Raw genomic sequence first — 13,701 nt, forward strand, 5'->3', positions numbered from 1 at the left:
CTAATTCAGAGGTATACGTACAAATCTGTATCAAGCTGTTACACTCCACGGTGACCTGTGACCACCTTTTGAAAAAGTGTCAATCGTTTCACAGCACCATACAAATGCACCTTTAACGGAAAGTGGGATCAGGATGTCAAACACCAATTTCTGTAACTTATCTTGGCAAGCAGAGCATCCAGCACTTGCCAAGCACTACTGAACAGGGTTGGTATCTTCCTCCTGTCTCTTTTATGATAGCACCAAACCCAATCCCACTATCTCACCAAACCCCACTGGCAGCAATATCTTCCATGTGCAGTCCAGATTGCTGGGGTAGTTTCCTGGGAACCCTGGGCTCAGGAGCACTCCTTCCATCTCTTCAGCTGTTCCTCCACATTGGGCTGTAAAATCAACAGTGTTAATGGTCAGGACCACTTGCAGGTCTCTCTGTATGGCCATGGCCAGCCAGTGATATGGGAAATAAAGACATAAAAAAACCTAAGAAGTGAAAAAAGGACAGCCTGCTAAGGAGCTAGCACAGATTTTCCAGGCACTGAATGGCTGCATTACTAATGCATGCGCCTTTCTCCTGTCCTCAAGATAAAAGCCTCGACCCAGAGATACAGCGTTGGCGATCGCAGTGGGAGAGACAGATTTAAGCTGCAAGAGGAGAGATGGATGGTCTGCTCCCTCCGTAGACACCATAACAGTGCACATCATGCACACTGCGCTTGTTTGAATTTTTAACCACCACAAAAATTCCTGTGAAGAACCAGAGTCATCTTATTTTCACTCCAGTTACCTCTGCTTTCTCTGGTTAACTGACCTACCTCGACTGCTATACTTGTCAATCTCCAGGCAATTACTGATAAATATAGAACAGCGTGTTTGCACACTGACTGAAGTAAATTCCCTACCAAGAAGCAGTCCACAGATGACAGCACAAAATATGTTTACAAAAAGCATCACACGAAATTTAAGCATAGATAGCATCTTCTCAGGCTTATCTGGATGACCTCTACCTTGTTACGGTAACACCATCCAACAGAATACACCCAGGTGCTCTCCTAACACGTTCTGACAGCGGAGGTATGGATTCCCTTTGTCCAGTATCACATTATGTGTGCACTTGCTACTAACGAGGCTTTTCCCAGAAGTTCTTTCTTCTTCCTCTTAATGGCTCTTTAGTAGTACTGCTTCTGAATTATTTAGGAGTCAAGCATCTGGATGAAGTGGACAGAAAGAAAACCAGCACAATGCCAGGGAAGCAAGAAGTCCTCTGAGCAGGGGAATGATGAAGCCTGGGTTCCTGGGTGGCTGGTTGGCAGCCACTGGGGGTCTTGGCAGTGTTCAGACAAATTGGTGAATAATTAGCTCAGGACAACAAGCTTCACCACTGCTGGCACGGGGTGCTGCTGCATCCCCACAGCTCCCACAAAGATGCCGGATGCTCACGATCATCTGCACTTGGCTGCAGAGACATGGTTATGCGTCTCCAAAGCTGGATGACCTTTTTCAGTCAAGTGTGATGCAGGCTAAGAGATAGGAACAGACAGGTGGACAGGCGTTTGTCCCGCTGCACTTAGTCGTGACTGGTCAAGAGCAGACAACCCGAATTAAATTGCACCCATGTTTACACGCTGCGACAGTGCCGAGCAGATGCAGCCCGGCCAGGCAAAATCCTACCGATCTAAATGACTGATGCTGACCAAAAGCAGAAAAAAGAAAACTCAAAACTGGCAGCTGCTCAGATAGTCATTGACCCTCAGTGCAATATCGGGATCCTCCTCCTCCCTGCTGGAGTCCCCTAACCTGACGCTGAGCTGAAGGGCTTCTGGTTTCTTTTAGAGCAGCTCCCATGGGCACGAGTCCTTTAGCTCAGACATTCTGCTCTAACTGTCTCTGTACTTATTGCTGGCCTGCAGATCATCAGACGAGGAGCTGTTAGCTCTTATAATTACTTTAAAGCAAAATGATGTAAGCTAGAACAGCAGGAGCCTGAAATAACTGTTAACTAAAGCTATTAAATGCATAAACGTCTCTCTCAAAGCTGCAAAATGTGCAATATGAATATTAAACATCTAGATTTGCTAAAAGCAAAATACTGCTTGAAAATAATCCAAAAACTCCAACAAGTTCCCTTCACCTCTGCTGTCTCTTCTTCTGGGGCTTGCTTCTGCCACCGAGGAAATCAACTGCCCAGCCCTATTCTCCTGAGGCCTGAGATGCTCAGCAGGCTCAGCCCTTCTCCTCAGAGGCTGTCACAGGCAAATGGCTGTCTTGACAAGTGACCTGGCTCTTACTGGTCACACAGGACCTGTTAGACACCAAAGCGAGGACAGCAAGGCACCAGGAGGTGCAGTTTGGAGATATTGGGAAGAGAACAATAAAAGATGCAGTTTCAATGATATCAAGATGCATTTAAAAAAACAAACAAACAAAACAAACAAACCAACAACAAACCAGTCTGCAGATCTTTGCTTAAGATGGGAAAAAAAACCCTCAACCCATAGAGACTACCCGCTTCCAGTATAAAGAAGTCTCAGGTTTTCCCTTTAGAATGAGTTTTTATTGAGGAAACGATTTTTTATATTTTAAATTTAATACTGTATCTACATTTTAAACAAAATAAAGGAATCTGGTTGGCCCACAGGGATGACTGCTGAAATTTCCCCTTACAGCAAATGAAGCCTTCTCCATGCTCTGTCTCGCCTACAGAACAAACCTGCATTTCTCTGACTCAGACCTTCACAGAGCTCCTGTTCTCCTGCACCTCCAGCAGCCCTCTGCCAAAGGCTCCATCTGAAACAAAACTTAGTGTACTGTGCTCCTGGCTGCTGGGCTGCCCTACCACCATCAAGATGAAATCACCAGCATGCTCTGGTTTATACAGCCACTTTTAAAGCCCCTTTATACGATATGTATGGGAAAACAGGCTGAGAACTGGGGCACACCAGGAATGGGGAAGGTGAAGAAAGCTCCCAGAGGTCGTGCTGTAAGAGTACAACTGGCTCTGTCTGGGCAATGAACTTTTCCCCATTTCATCAGCAGCCAATTTACACAGGTTTTTAGAAAGATGCTATAAATATCAGCCAGATAAGAGCGAGCAAGAGTCCTACCAATGCAAAGTGGAGGGGGGTAATTCCAGCGCCGCACAGTGCCCGGCATGCACGAAATGTGAGAGTGTCCCTGACGGAGAGAAAAAGACAAAGTCTGAGGGTCTCTCTCTTTCCCAAACGTTTGTTGTCATCCTTTTTGTCGGAAAAAAAAGCAGTCCTCAGTACCTGGAGGGCGTAGCCTGGTTCGCATTGGAAGGAGACGACGTCGTTCACTAAATAGCGCTCCCCGATCTTGAGGCCGTTCCCAGGAACTGGGGGCTCTGGGCAGCTGGACAGACCGACGGCTGGAAGGGAAGAGTGTGGGTAAGAGTAGTGAGTGCTGCAGGGAGTGGGGCTGGCTACAGCCTGAAGGCAGAAGGAATGAAGTGCACACCTTCACTTCATGCCAGCCCCCTGATTACCACCAACCTCCACCACGGACATGGGGTGGGAAAGTCCCGGGGTCCTTGGGTTCCCCACCAAGACAGCCCAATGTATCCCACGGTATTCCCCTGGGCTATAGGGTATGTCCAGGACCCCTAGTTCACATCCAGCGCCTCCATTTTATCCGGAACATGCTGTTCTTAACAAAGGTATCACTCATCATTATGTGATTCATGACCCCAAATGTTTTTGACTGAACCGTAATGGCTCGACCAAAGAGCTGCACCACGAATCAAACCTCCTGCCACCAGCCCTCCCCATCAGTCTGTGTGCATGTTATGTTCCATATTCCTTTACTGACCAGGCAGCATCTCACAGAAGACTGGAGAGGATGCAAGAGGGAATTATCTACCCGTGCTGTCCCTTGCTGGCTGAACTCTGTTTTGAGCCATGCTTGCAATATAAAGGACAAACTGTGTCTGTTGCATGCAATTTGTGCCTTCCTGGGCAGAAGCTGCCCGGTTTCATTCTCCTACCCCCTCCTCTCCCTGTGTTCATCTGCAGAATGAATTCATTGTGTGATACAAGCAGCAGCATGCGAGGCCAGACTTTGACAGAGCCTGTACAACAGCCCACAAAAATTTCACTCAATCCTGTTTCCATCTGAGCTACAATTACAACTGGGAAGCCCAATTAACAACTGCTGCAAGCCCAATTAGCAGTCCCAGCAGCCACGTGCCAGGTGATACGCTCTCCTTTCCGTGCGTGCCACCCCCTCGTCCTTCTGCAACACCAAAAGGAGATAAAAGGAAGGCAGGCGCCTGCAGTCACCTCCTCGCCACCGCGGCTCCACTGCCTGCCAGCGCCTCCCTCGCTCTCTGCTAGCAGCTGCCACTACCAGATAACCTCCTGCATCTCTGCAAGGGCTCGTGCTCTGCTTAGACTCAGTCTGGAGGCTGAGCCGAAAGCAGATGAAGAAACCAGAGAGGAGATGGTGACTCTGCTTCAGAAATCCAAGTCATGCTTTCCAGCACGAAAATGTGCAGCCCCTCCCTGCACATGGCTGAAACGCCTGACCTTCAGAAAGACAGAAAGCAGCTTGAAATAACTTCCCATTCAGATCAGTGGCCACTGAATTTCACTCAGTCCTAAATTCTTCTTGCTCTGCTTTGACTCGCAAGCATGGAGAGATAAGAGCTTTGCTTGAGGAGTACAGTAAGGGAGAAAATAAACTCTGGTGTTTCTACCCATCTCTCAAAACTCCTTCGCGGCATCTAACTGAACAAAGGGACCAGACCAGAAATTCCATGGGGACCAGAGCCATGAAATTCCAGCCGTATGAGCAAAGCAAAAATGGTATTATTTCCACCTGCCCTGAAAATCAACACACATTAATTTTCTCAGCAAAGAAACCAAACAAACCTGGCAATCCCAAGCCTCAGGAAAACCTGAACCTGATTGCTGCACCTGGGTAATACAATCCTCAAAGAACTTATTGACTGAAACAGCAGTGGGGAAGAAAGGGATGCAGCAAGAGGATTTCTGTAGCACACACTTCCCAAGCTCCCAGAGAGCATTCTGGATCACACTCTCCCTCCCAAACCCTCTTGGTTGCTGTAATTTTGCTCGAGCCATTAATATGCAAGGTTTCCATCTGCAAACACGCCAAAACCTGGAAAGCTCAGTACTAGTTGGCCCTCTAAAAGCACACACAGTCCCTGCAGTAAAGCAGCTATGCCATTTCTGGGGATGTTTTACAAAACGAAATGCACTTTCAAATCTATTTGCTGCTTTGGAAAAAATAAACAGAACATTTGTTGGCTTCGGAGACGTACACAAGATTTGTGATCAGAAGCAATTGGGAGAGCCCATGTCCAGCAAGAAACAATTACGTTTCCATTGCCCTAAGGAAGATTGCAGGAACACAGACAGCAGTTCCAGCACATCGCTCTTCAGCTCAGCATCACTGCTACCAACGCAGGAACAGAGCCAGACCACCAGCATGTGTTAACCAGTCCTCTGAGAGTTGCATGCAGACCCAACTAGCTCCTGGCCCCGTCACACCCATATCTTTAGTACCCTGCGAGTGCATGAGCCTGCCTGCTTTCCTGACTGCTAGCTAAACATTCGATTTCGATGCGCTGAATAGAGCTGAGAGCTGCCATTCTGCACCTGCTTGCCTGCATGCTGTCTGTGCTGCTGCTGGACTACATGTAAATAATTCAGCCAGCCAAGAGATAACAGCTACCATCACTGTGAACCATTGTGACTTGGCTACATAACACCTTTCTTGAATGGACATCTGCTCCAACAGGAGGGATCAAACCACAGAACTGGGGGAAAACGAATTTTTAGCATCTAAATCCAAAGCTGGTAGACCTTTCCAAGGAGAATTTCTTCTCTGCCATGTCTTCCAATTTCAATCAGGTTTGTTCTCCTACCAACGAGGATTATTTTTTTAATATTGTTTCCATATATCAATGATGATCTCAGGTCAGGATCTGCAAGAACGCAGCCTTGTCTTAGACCTGCTGGAAGCAAAGTGCTGCCGTTCTGTTGGGATGTTGGTATAATCCCTTACAAATGAACCCACTGAACTGTCCAATGCAGAGAAGTCAGGACAATGCAGATGCAGGTTAAGAAGGGTAATTCCATACAGCAATGGGTATCATCAAAAGGCAACGTCTCCAGCAATAATTGCTGCAGCTCGGAATGATGCCCTGGTAGCAGAGGCAGCTGACATTGTCCTCAGCTGTATGAACAGGAGCAGAGCCTGCAGATGGAGGGGGGTGATTACCCGCCTCTACATAGCACCCATTAGACAGCACCTCAAATATTGTACCAGTTTTGCTCCCTACAATGTAAGAAAAAGATCAATAAAGTGGAGCAAGCTCAGCAGGAGGAGGACCAGGATGGCCAGGGGCTGCAGCGCTTATCCTGTGATGAAAGGCTGCCCGGGGTGTTTGTGCAGTCTCCATCCTTGGAGTTTCTCCAAAATAGACTGCATAAAGATGCAAGTAATCTAGTTTTATCTCATAGCTGACCCTGCTTTCAGCAGGAAGTTAGATGAGATTACCTCCCGAGGTCTCTTGAAGCCTGAATTATCCTACGAAGATCTGTCTAGCCCTGTATGCTGCCTCCAGCAATGACCAATATCGAATGCCTAGGAAGGACTGCAAAGAACAGGCAGTTCCTCCCAGTCTCTGGCAAGCATCATTTTAGACACTTCGCGAGCTAAGATTACAGCACTGTGTTGAGCAGGCCAACTCCCCATGAATTTTTAATACTTTGGCTTCCACAGCTCCTGCTGTACTACAAGACAGAAACCAAACAGCGCTGCCAAGTGCATCAGCAGCAAGGTGCGGGTCACTCTGTGACCCTGCATCTCCTCTGCTGCAGCTCTTCTCCATTTACACTCACTGCCTCTTTGCGACTCGAAGACAGGGAACCACATATGCGTGGCCCCTAAAGCTCACTGCCCCTTCCCTGCGATACGCAGCTTCCACTTCTACAAGGCAACAGCTCTGTAACCATTTCCCCATTGCCCAGAGGAACTGAGAGATCAAGGCTGCATTGCTCTTACTTTTGTATTCCAGGTGAAAGCCAGCAGCAGAGACGCTGATATCCGAATAGAAATGCAGATAGAGCTGGTTTGAAGTGCTGTTCAGCAACGCAGGCACTGTAGTTCCTGGGAAAACAAGAGGTGCACAAAGATACTGAAGAGGATTCTTTTTTCCTCCTCCATATCCTTGGAGATTTGCTGCAGAAGAGGCTGAGAACAGAAAGTCCTTTAACTTAACAAGCTCTGCTGGTTTTGATCAGGTTCTAATGAGGCCAATTGAGAAATACCCAAGGCCTCTCTGCAATGGCCTTTTCAAAGTATAATGATGAATTTCATCATGTGAAGTTTTGCCATTCACAGACCAGACCTACTAAAAGCACCGAGAAGGGAACTGGTGAACAGAAACTGTGTGGGTGGAGCTCAGGTCCCCTGCTAGGTCCAGATTCCTTCTCCTGCCTTGTTTCCTAGAAGCTGTTGCAGCAGCAGTCAAAGCAATTCTATCCAAAACCCAACGCTGGGAGCAGTCTGCCGGTCTTTATGCATGATTCTCCTTACCATCCTCAAAGCACTTTGAACCCATGTTCTTTCAACAAGAAAGAATTAGGGCCATCGTTCTGCAAGTGGCTCTGCTATCTGAAAGCTTCACAATGCTTTTGGGCTGCTTGTTACTCTCCGCTCTGCCAGAAGCTCCATTCCCCTTTGCTGGGCAGGAGAACGGTTGTTTTGTAGCCCTGATTCCATTTTGGTGCAATACAACCAGGTCAGGTTAACCTGTCTGTGCAGTGGTCTGAGCTGAGAAAAGGCTCCCCCGCAGTACAATGTTTTCCAGCAAGGGTGAAAACAGAAAAGAAAAGCTTAGAGCAGGTTTTCGTAACAGAGAGCTAGAACCCTGAGAGCTACACACACTAGCATTCACCTCACTGCTGCTGCAAGAGCTTGAAAATGCTGGTGATTTCCACCATGTGTACACCAATGGAAAGGTTGTTGACAAACCTCTCCAAGGTCACCAGCTTGCAAATCAAGCCTCATCCAGGGCTCTTATAGGCTGGTATCTAGCCTCATCTCTCTTTCCTTTAAGCAGCTGATTTCATAACTGCAGTATCCCACCCCCCCCAAAAAAAACACAAACTAAGCCTTGTTTCTAAGGTTCTCTATCAATGTTTTCTGCTGGCAGACAATGGTCAAATTACCAGTCCAACAGAGCATATGATTCCCTTTAAGCACATGCTTAAATCTATTCTGAGTTTTCGAAGCTCTTAAGCATATGCTTAACTTTATGTATGTGCTGAAGTCCAGTTGGTGTTAACAGGAATGAAGTTTGCACTGATGGCTTTCACTGAACACGATGCTGAACACGTACCAGAGAAGCTTCCCAGCATGGTGGCTGTGTTATCTCCTCCATCAAACACTTCCAGGGAATCCCAGTTCTGCTCAGTGACAAAACTGACCACCTGTATCTGAAGTGATAACAGAAAGAGATGGAAAAAAATCTGCAAGTTCTAGATGAAAGTTTCAAACACTCAAACAAATTTTCTATGCCAACAACCTAAAAAAAAAGAGGCCTTTAAAGACAAGACAGGAGCATAACTGGCTTGTACAACTTGGCCCCAAACAAAAGGCTTCATTTCCTGGCATGTGGCAGTGGCCACTGCTGCTTGGCACTGCTGCTGGTGGGTTTGGGGAGAAAGCTGCAGCTTTGGTAATTCTGGCAGGTAGATGTCTTTTTAGTTACAGCCTTCACACATCTGCTTATTAGAGAGCCTCAACACTTCGAGGTCTCTTTGGATGAAGATTTCCTACCAAGCCTAATGCTTCTGATGTGCAGTGGTCCCGTTGAATTCAACAGAATTACTCCCTGAAGCACAGAGCTCAGCAGGACACACTTGCTGGACTGAACACTTCGAAAGGGACTTCAATGCACTGTGGATCTGGGCTGCAAGCTCACACGTGTACACACACCCTCCCCTCTTCCCTCTGGAAATTCAGTGAAACCCACCCTTATTTCCTTATGTTCTTATGCTGTATTTATACATCCACTTCAAACATCTAGCTTGCTTTTGTCCTGCCAAACATAAAACACACATACACACTCACAAAAAAAAAAAAAATAAAAAAATCAAACCCCATTATTTCTGCCATTTTAACTTTTTTCCTCCTTTATTTGTTCTGAATAATAAAGCAGGCTATAAAGTTCCTGCAAAGTTTTTTTTTCCCCAGAAAAGGAAAAGTTCATCTAGCAGAAATTGTAGTGACCCCTGCAGAGCCATTACTGATCACACTGACCACATCAATATCTTTCAGCCTCCATAATTACACCCCTATTGTGATTTACATTATCGAAAGAGGACGTGGATTGGGAATGTGTGTTTTGTTTGCTCTTACATTTTTAAAATTATTTATCCCCCCCATGTACCCAACTTAACGGAATAAACATTTTTAAGGACCTAATTCTAGTCTGACATGTGGATTCACAAGGGATCTGCATCTATTTACTGCCATGTATATAAATTAATTCACTCAGGAAGGTTTGCTAGAGGAATGAATAATTCATGGTAGAAGTGCTAGCTCGTACACTGATTACATAAAAATCTTGCTAGTGACTCGCTGCTACTAAGAAAGCTTTAATTTCACCTCTTCCTCTGATTTACAGCTGTTTAACCTTTAATTGTTGTACAAAATGAGGGTAAACTGATGCTTAAATTAGTATTTAATAACTCGGAGCATGTTGCACACAGCAGCGGGTGACCAGGGATGCTGCGTGCAGGGCGAGCTGATCGCGGCAGGCCAGGGCTCGTGGCTGTGCCTGGCTGGGCTGCGGACACATGGTGGGTCTGGCTCCCAGCAGCTCTTGTCATGCCTCTGTCCCCACTAAAGACTTGCACTGGAAGTGCCAGATGGGGTTTGCTGCCAAGGGAGAATGTCCCCTCGTGTCCTGCCTGCTTCCCACGGTCCAGTCCTCCACCAAAACCTCTCCACTCTAGAACTGGAACGTGAGCTTCAGCCTTTGATGTTAAAGCTCACCCACAGGACACCCTTTTTGTTGTTCTCTACTTGCTCTCTGTGTTACGCTCCGAAATATCTCTTTCTCTTGCAAGAGATCACATGTAGCAGGGGTGGGAGAGCCTTTAAAACACTTCTTTGACATTACATTCTGCACTTTTACATGTGAGAACTGCATCTGCACAAGCAAAGATGTGAGAAACATGTACTTAAGAATAAAGACATGCTTTTAGCAGCCTGCTGTAATACCTGCTTTCCTCTAAGCTCAGCAGACATATGCAAAAACAGCTCCACAGGCTGAGAAACTAGCAGCAAGGGTTTGAATTCAGAACACAGAGGTGCAAAATACAGACATCTATTTACTTCACTTTAAAAATTAAGTGAATTATCACCTCCTGATCCCAGGAGTCCTGAGCAACTTGCAAACTGCCTCAACTGCTCAGATGCTGGGCTGAGCTAAAAGGATCCTCCTGCCATCTGGGGGTTTGGAGAACGGCTGAAATTTCAGATGAGCAGGAACAAACTGACAACGAGCTCTGAGGCTTTTGAAAACACTGTGCTAAATGGCTTCAAAAACACAGAAAAGAAGACTTCTGGACTGGATGCAGTGCAAGCCCAGCGAAGTGCACGAGGTATTCCAGGCTGGTGCTGTTTTGCTGGGTGCCCGTGCAGCTCCCAGGGCCCCAGCACCGCTCCCACCAGCTCAGCCACCCTATGCCCAGGTTCAGATTTAAGTTACGATGATGACACCAGTAAGAAGCCCCCCATGGGGGAGCAGAACTGTAAGCCAGCAACACGGAGCTGACGTTTCAATAAAACTGTTCAGAGAAACCCAACTGCCCTGTGCCAACAGCTGCGAGCGCTGCAGAGAGGGAGGAACCCACCTACACGCCTATTAGCCAAACACACAATGGAGAAATAAAAGCACTTAATGAACAAAGCCCTTGCAGACAAAGTGGTGTAAAGAAGAAAGAAACCCTCTGTTAATGAGGCGTGTGGAAGAATGGATCTATTAAAGAATCCATCTCCTCTGCGTCAACTGGTGTCAGAGTAGTGCACGGTGCAGGGCGAGGCGTGCACGTGCTGAATGGGAGCGTTATCTAAGGTTTGGTCGCTGATGCTGGGCTTAATTCTCCACATCCTCTAGCTGGCAGGACTATTTCTGCAGAGAAATGATAAGGACCACAAAAAGCCTGGAGAAAGCGCATTTACCTGGAGACAATGAGCAGCAAAGCTGTAATTGTATAATCATACTGCTGCAACTCTGCTGGCATAACAAATCCACACAGGCACTCTGAGCAAGCAACTCTTCCTTGGTATAGCTTACAGTGCTTTCAACATCGCATAATTAAGCAGTATAAAGATATATGCCCAAAATATCACAATTATTTTGTTACACCAGAACAGCCACATGGCCCTGGTTATTTCCCATAGAGAGTGCCTCCAGGAGGCAAAAATCCATTGAAATATTATGCATTTATGGCAGCTGTAGTGTAAACGAATGGCTGATTCCAGAGAATTACACATTCAACCCATCTCAACTCCATAACGTGCAGCCTCTTTAAGTGCACAAGATGCTGTGTTTTCTCCTCTCTCCATCATGCTGCAGCGATAGCTGCTAACACCGTACCTGTATTCCTGCTCCTTCGGGGACTGTTATCTTCCACACACAGTTGAGGCTATTCAGGTATGGCTCAGGAAAGCCAGGGGAGAGGATGGTGCCTTTGCGTTCAGTCAAATTTCCACCACATGGCACTGGAATAAGCAAAGAAACACTTGAACATGAAAGGCCTTGGCTTTATACTGGAACATTCTCCTTAAAATATCTGTCTGTTGACAAAAAAGCAAGCAGAACTGTCTCATGATTTAAAGATATGATTTGCAGGGATAATCTCTTTTCAATAACTCTCTCAAATAGCTTCTATCACGGGCAGCAAGCAGGCTATAACTGTGGGGAGCACTGAGCACATCAGCCCAAGGGACTCATTCTTTAGGCCTGCTCTCCTCCAAAGAAGGTGAAAGCAGTTTTCAGGCAGATCTTGTTTATATTAGCTGCTGTCCCCGATGCCAAAACCAAGTATCGGACCAAGAGGCTCCTTCCCTAACATTTGGGGTTCGCTGCCCTTATTCACAAACAGGTCTGGCTTTTGGATGTATGAGGTAAAAAATGTTTCTTGGGTTTTGTTTTAACCATCCCAAAGTCTCCTTCTCTGGAGATACTCAAGGCCTGTCTGGACGCCTAGCTGGGCAACCTGCTTTGGCAGTGGGGTTGGACCCAATGATCTCTTGAGGTCCCTTCTAACCCCTACAATTCTGTGATTCTGTGATAGGACGTCATTTATTTTTTGAGCACGAATTGCTGAACTGTATTGTCATTTGTCACCTACCCACACAGGTGGGCACAGAAACGTTCCACTGAGCCAGCGCGCCGGGCATGGTGAGGCACTCGATGCTGCGGGCGCCCTGCAGCGCGTAGCCAGCACTGCACTCGAAGCGCACCACGGCCCCCACCGCGAAGTCGCTGCCCAGCCGCCGGCCGTAGCGTGGCTCCGGGACTGAGCTGCACTGGGTGGCACTGGTCCGAGGAACCGCTTGCGGGAGAAACCAGCAGATGAGTGTGCAGTTGTAAAGCAAAGCAAAAAAAAAAAAAAAAAAAAAAAGACAAAACAGAAGAAAAAAAAAATTGTTAAAGCATACCTTTGGGAAACTTAAGTGCCCAGATTATAAGCACTCATGAGTACAGGAGGAAAACATAGGCTTCAGGCACTCTGGCCGTAAGCTCTGTGAGGACAGGGCCAGCTTTTGGTTCTGCACTTGCACAGCACTAGCTGTGCCAGGGCATGGCGAAGTCCACGGACAGGATGAGGGTGGGCAGGCTCCACAGCCAGGCAGGACTCCGGTACTGAATGAAGTTACTTTTCTCTCATCATGTTCCAATAAAAATAACACATGAACCTGATCACACTAAACCCCAGAGAGTGGCTGAGTCCAAACATGACCGGTGAGAAGAAAAAGAAATAGCAATTCTCTCAAACTTTTATCAATTCAAGTGTTACTTGAAATAAAAGCAGCTAGGACTTTACAGAACCATGTGTGTTTCTAAAGAGGAAACTGTATGCCTTCAAAAAGCTTACCACCACATCAGAAAGGTCATTTCTACATAGGGAAACCGAGGCATTCAGCAATGACTTTCTGAAAATTGGCTTGCCTATAATGCTAGAGTCTCAGCAGAAAACATTCTAAGGTTTCTCAGCTCGCTTGACCTCTTTACTACAAAGGATGGCAATTTTAAACAATCTTCTTCCTGACAGGAAGGGGAAGAGAAAGAAAAGGGGAATTTAAGTTGGGAAGCTGCATCACCAACTGTTGAAATTGCCTGCATTCCTGTTCAGTCCTGGAAACAACAGTTAAGGAAAGAAACAGAGTCTGACAGGTAAGTGAGAGGAAATACAAGTCAAAGAACTGTCTATTGCTGAGGAAGAAATTAATTCATATTTTTCTCTGAGTTGCTTTACAATTTATTAGTGTTTAATGCCTGAGTTGCTGGGATAGGGGAAAAGGTAGACATGATGAGCACATTAGCTATATTGTTTGTTTGATTATCATTTGATTCAGAGAGATGAATGTCAAATCATGCTATGTTTTTATTTAACCCATGGTGCCTTTGACTCCTCC

At 46.4% G+C, this 13,701-nt stretch overlaps 1 protein-coding gene across 1 annotated transcript in view; it reads right to left on the reverse strand.

Moving 5' to 3' along the window:
- The window catches only part of CSMD2 (CUB and Sushi multiple domains 2), a 290,461-nt gene that overhangs the window by 55,970 nt on the left and 220,790 nt on the right, over positions 1 to 13,701 (reverse strand). Inside the window, exons 34-40 of the mRNA XM_035562044.1 lie at positions 12,414 to 12,617; positions 11,657 to 11,781; positions 8,387 to 8,483; positions 7,048 to 7,152; positions 3,267 to 3,385; positions 3,102 to 3,171; positions 267 to 383 (exon numbers count right to left, since the gene is read on the reverse strand). Of these exons, the coding sequence (XP_035417937.1) occupies positions 267 to 383; positions 3,102 to 3,171; positions 3,267 to 3,385; positions 7,048 to 7,152; positions 8,387 to 8,483; positions 11,657 to 11,781; positions 12,414 to 12,617 (837 nt within the window). The remainder of the gene's footprint in view (positions 1 to 266; positions 384 to 3,101; positions 3,172 to 3,266; positions 3,386 to 7,047; positions 7,153 to 8,386; positions 8,484 to 11,656; positions 11,782 to 12,413; positions 12,618 to 13,701) is intronic.

The sequence above is a fragment of the Cygnus atratus genome, chromosome 23, assembly GCF_013377495.2.
Source record: "Cygnus atratus isolate AKBS03 ecotype Queensland, Australia chromosome 23, CAtr_DNAZoo_HiC_assembly, whole genome shotgun sequence".
Classification (NCBI taxonomy): domain Eukaryota; kingdom Metazoa; phylum Chordata; class Aves; order Anseriformes; family Anatidae; genus Cygnus; species Cygnus atratus.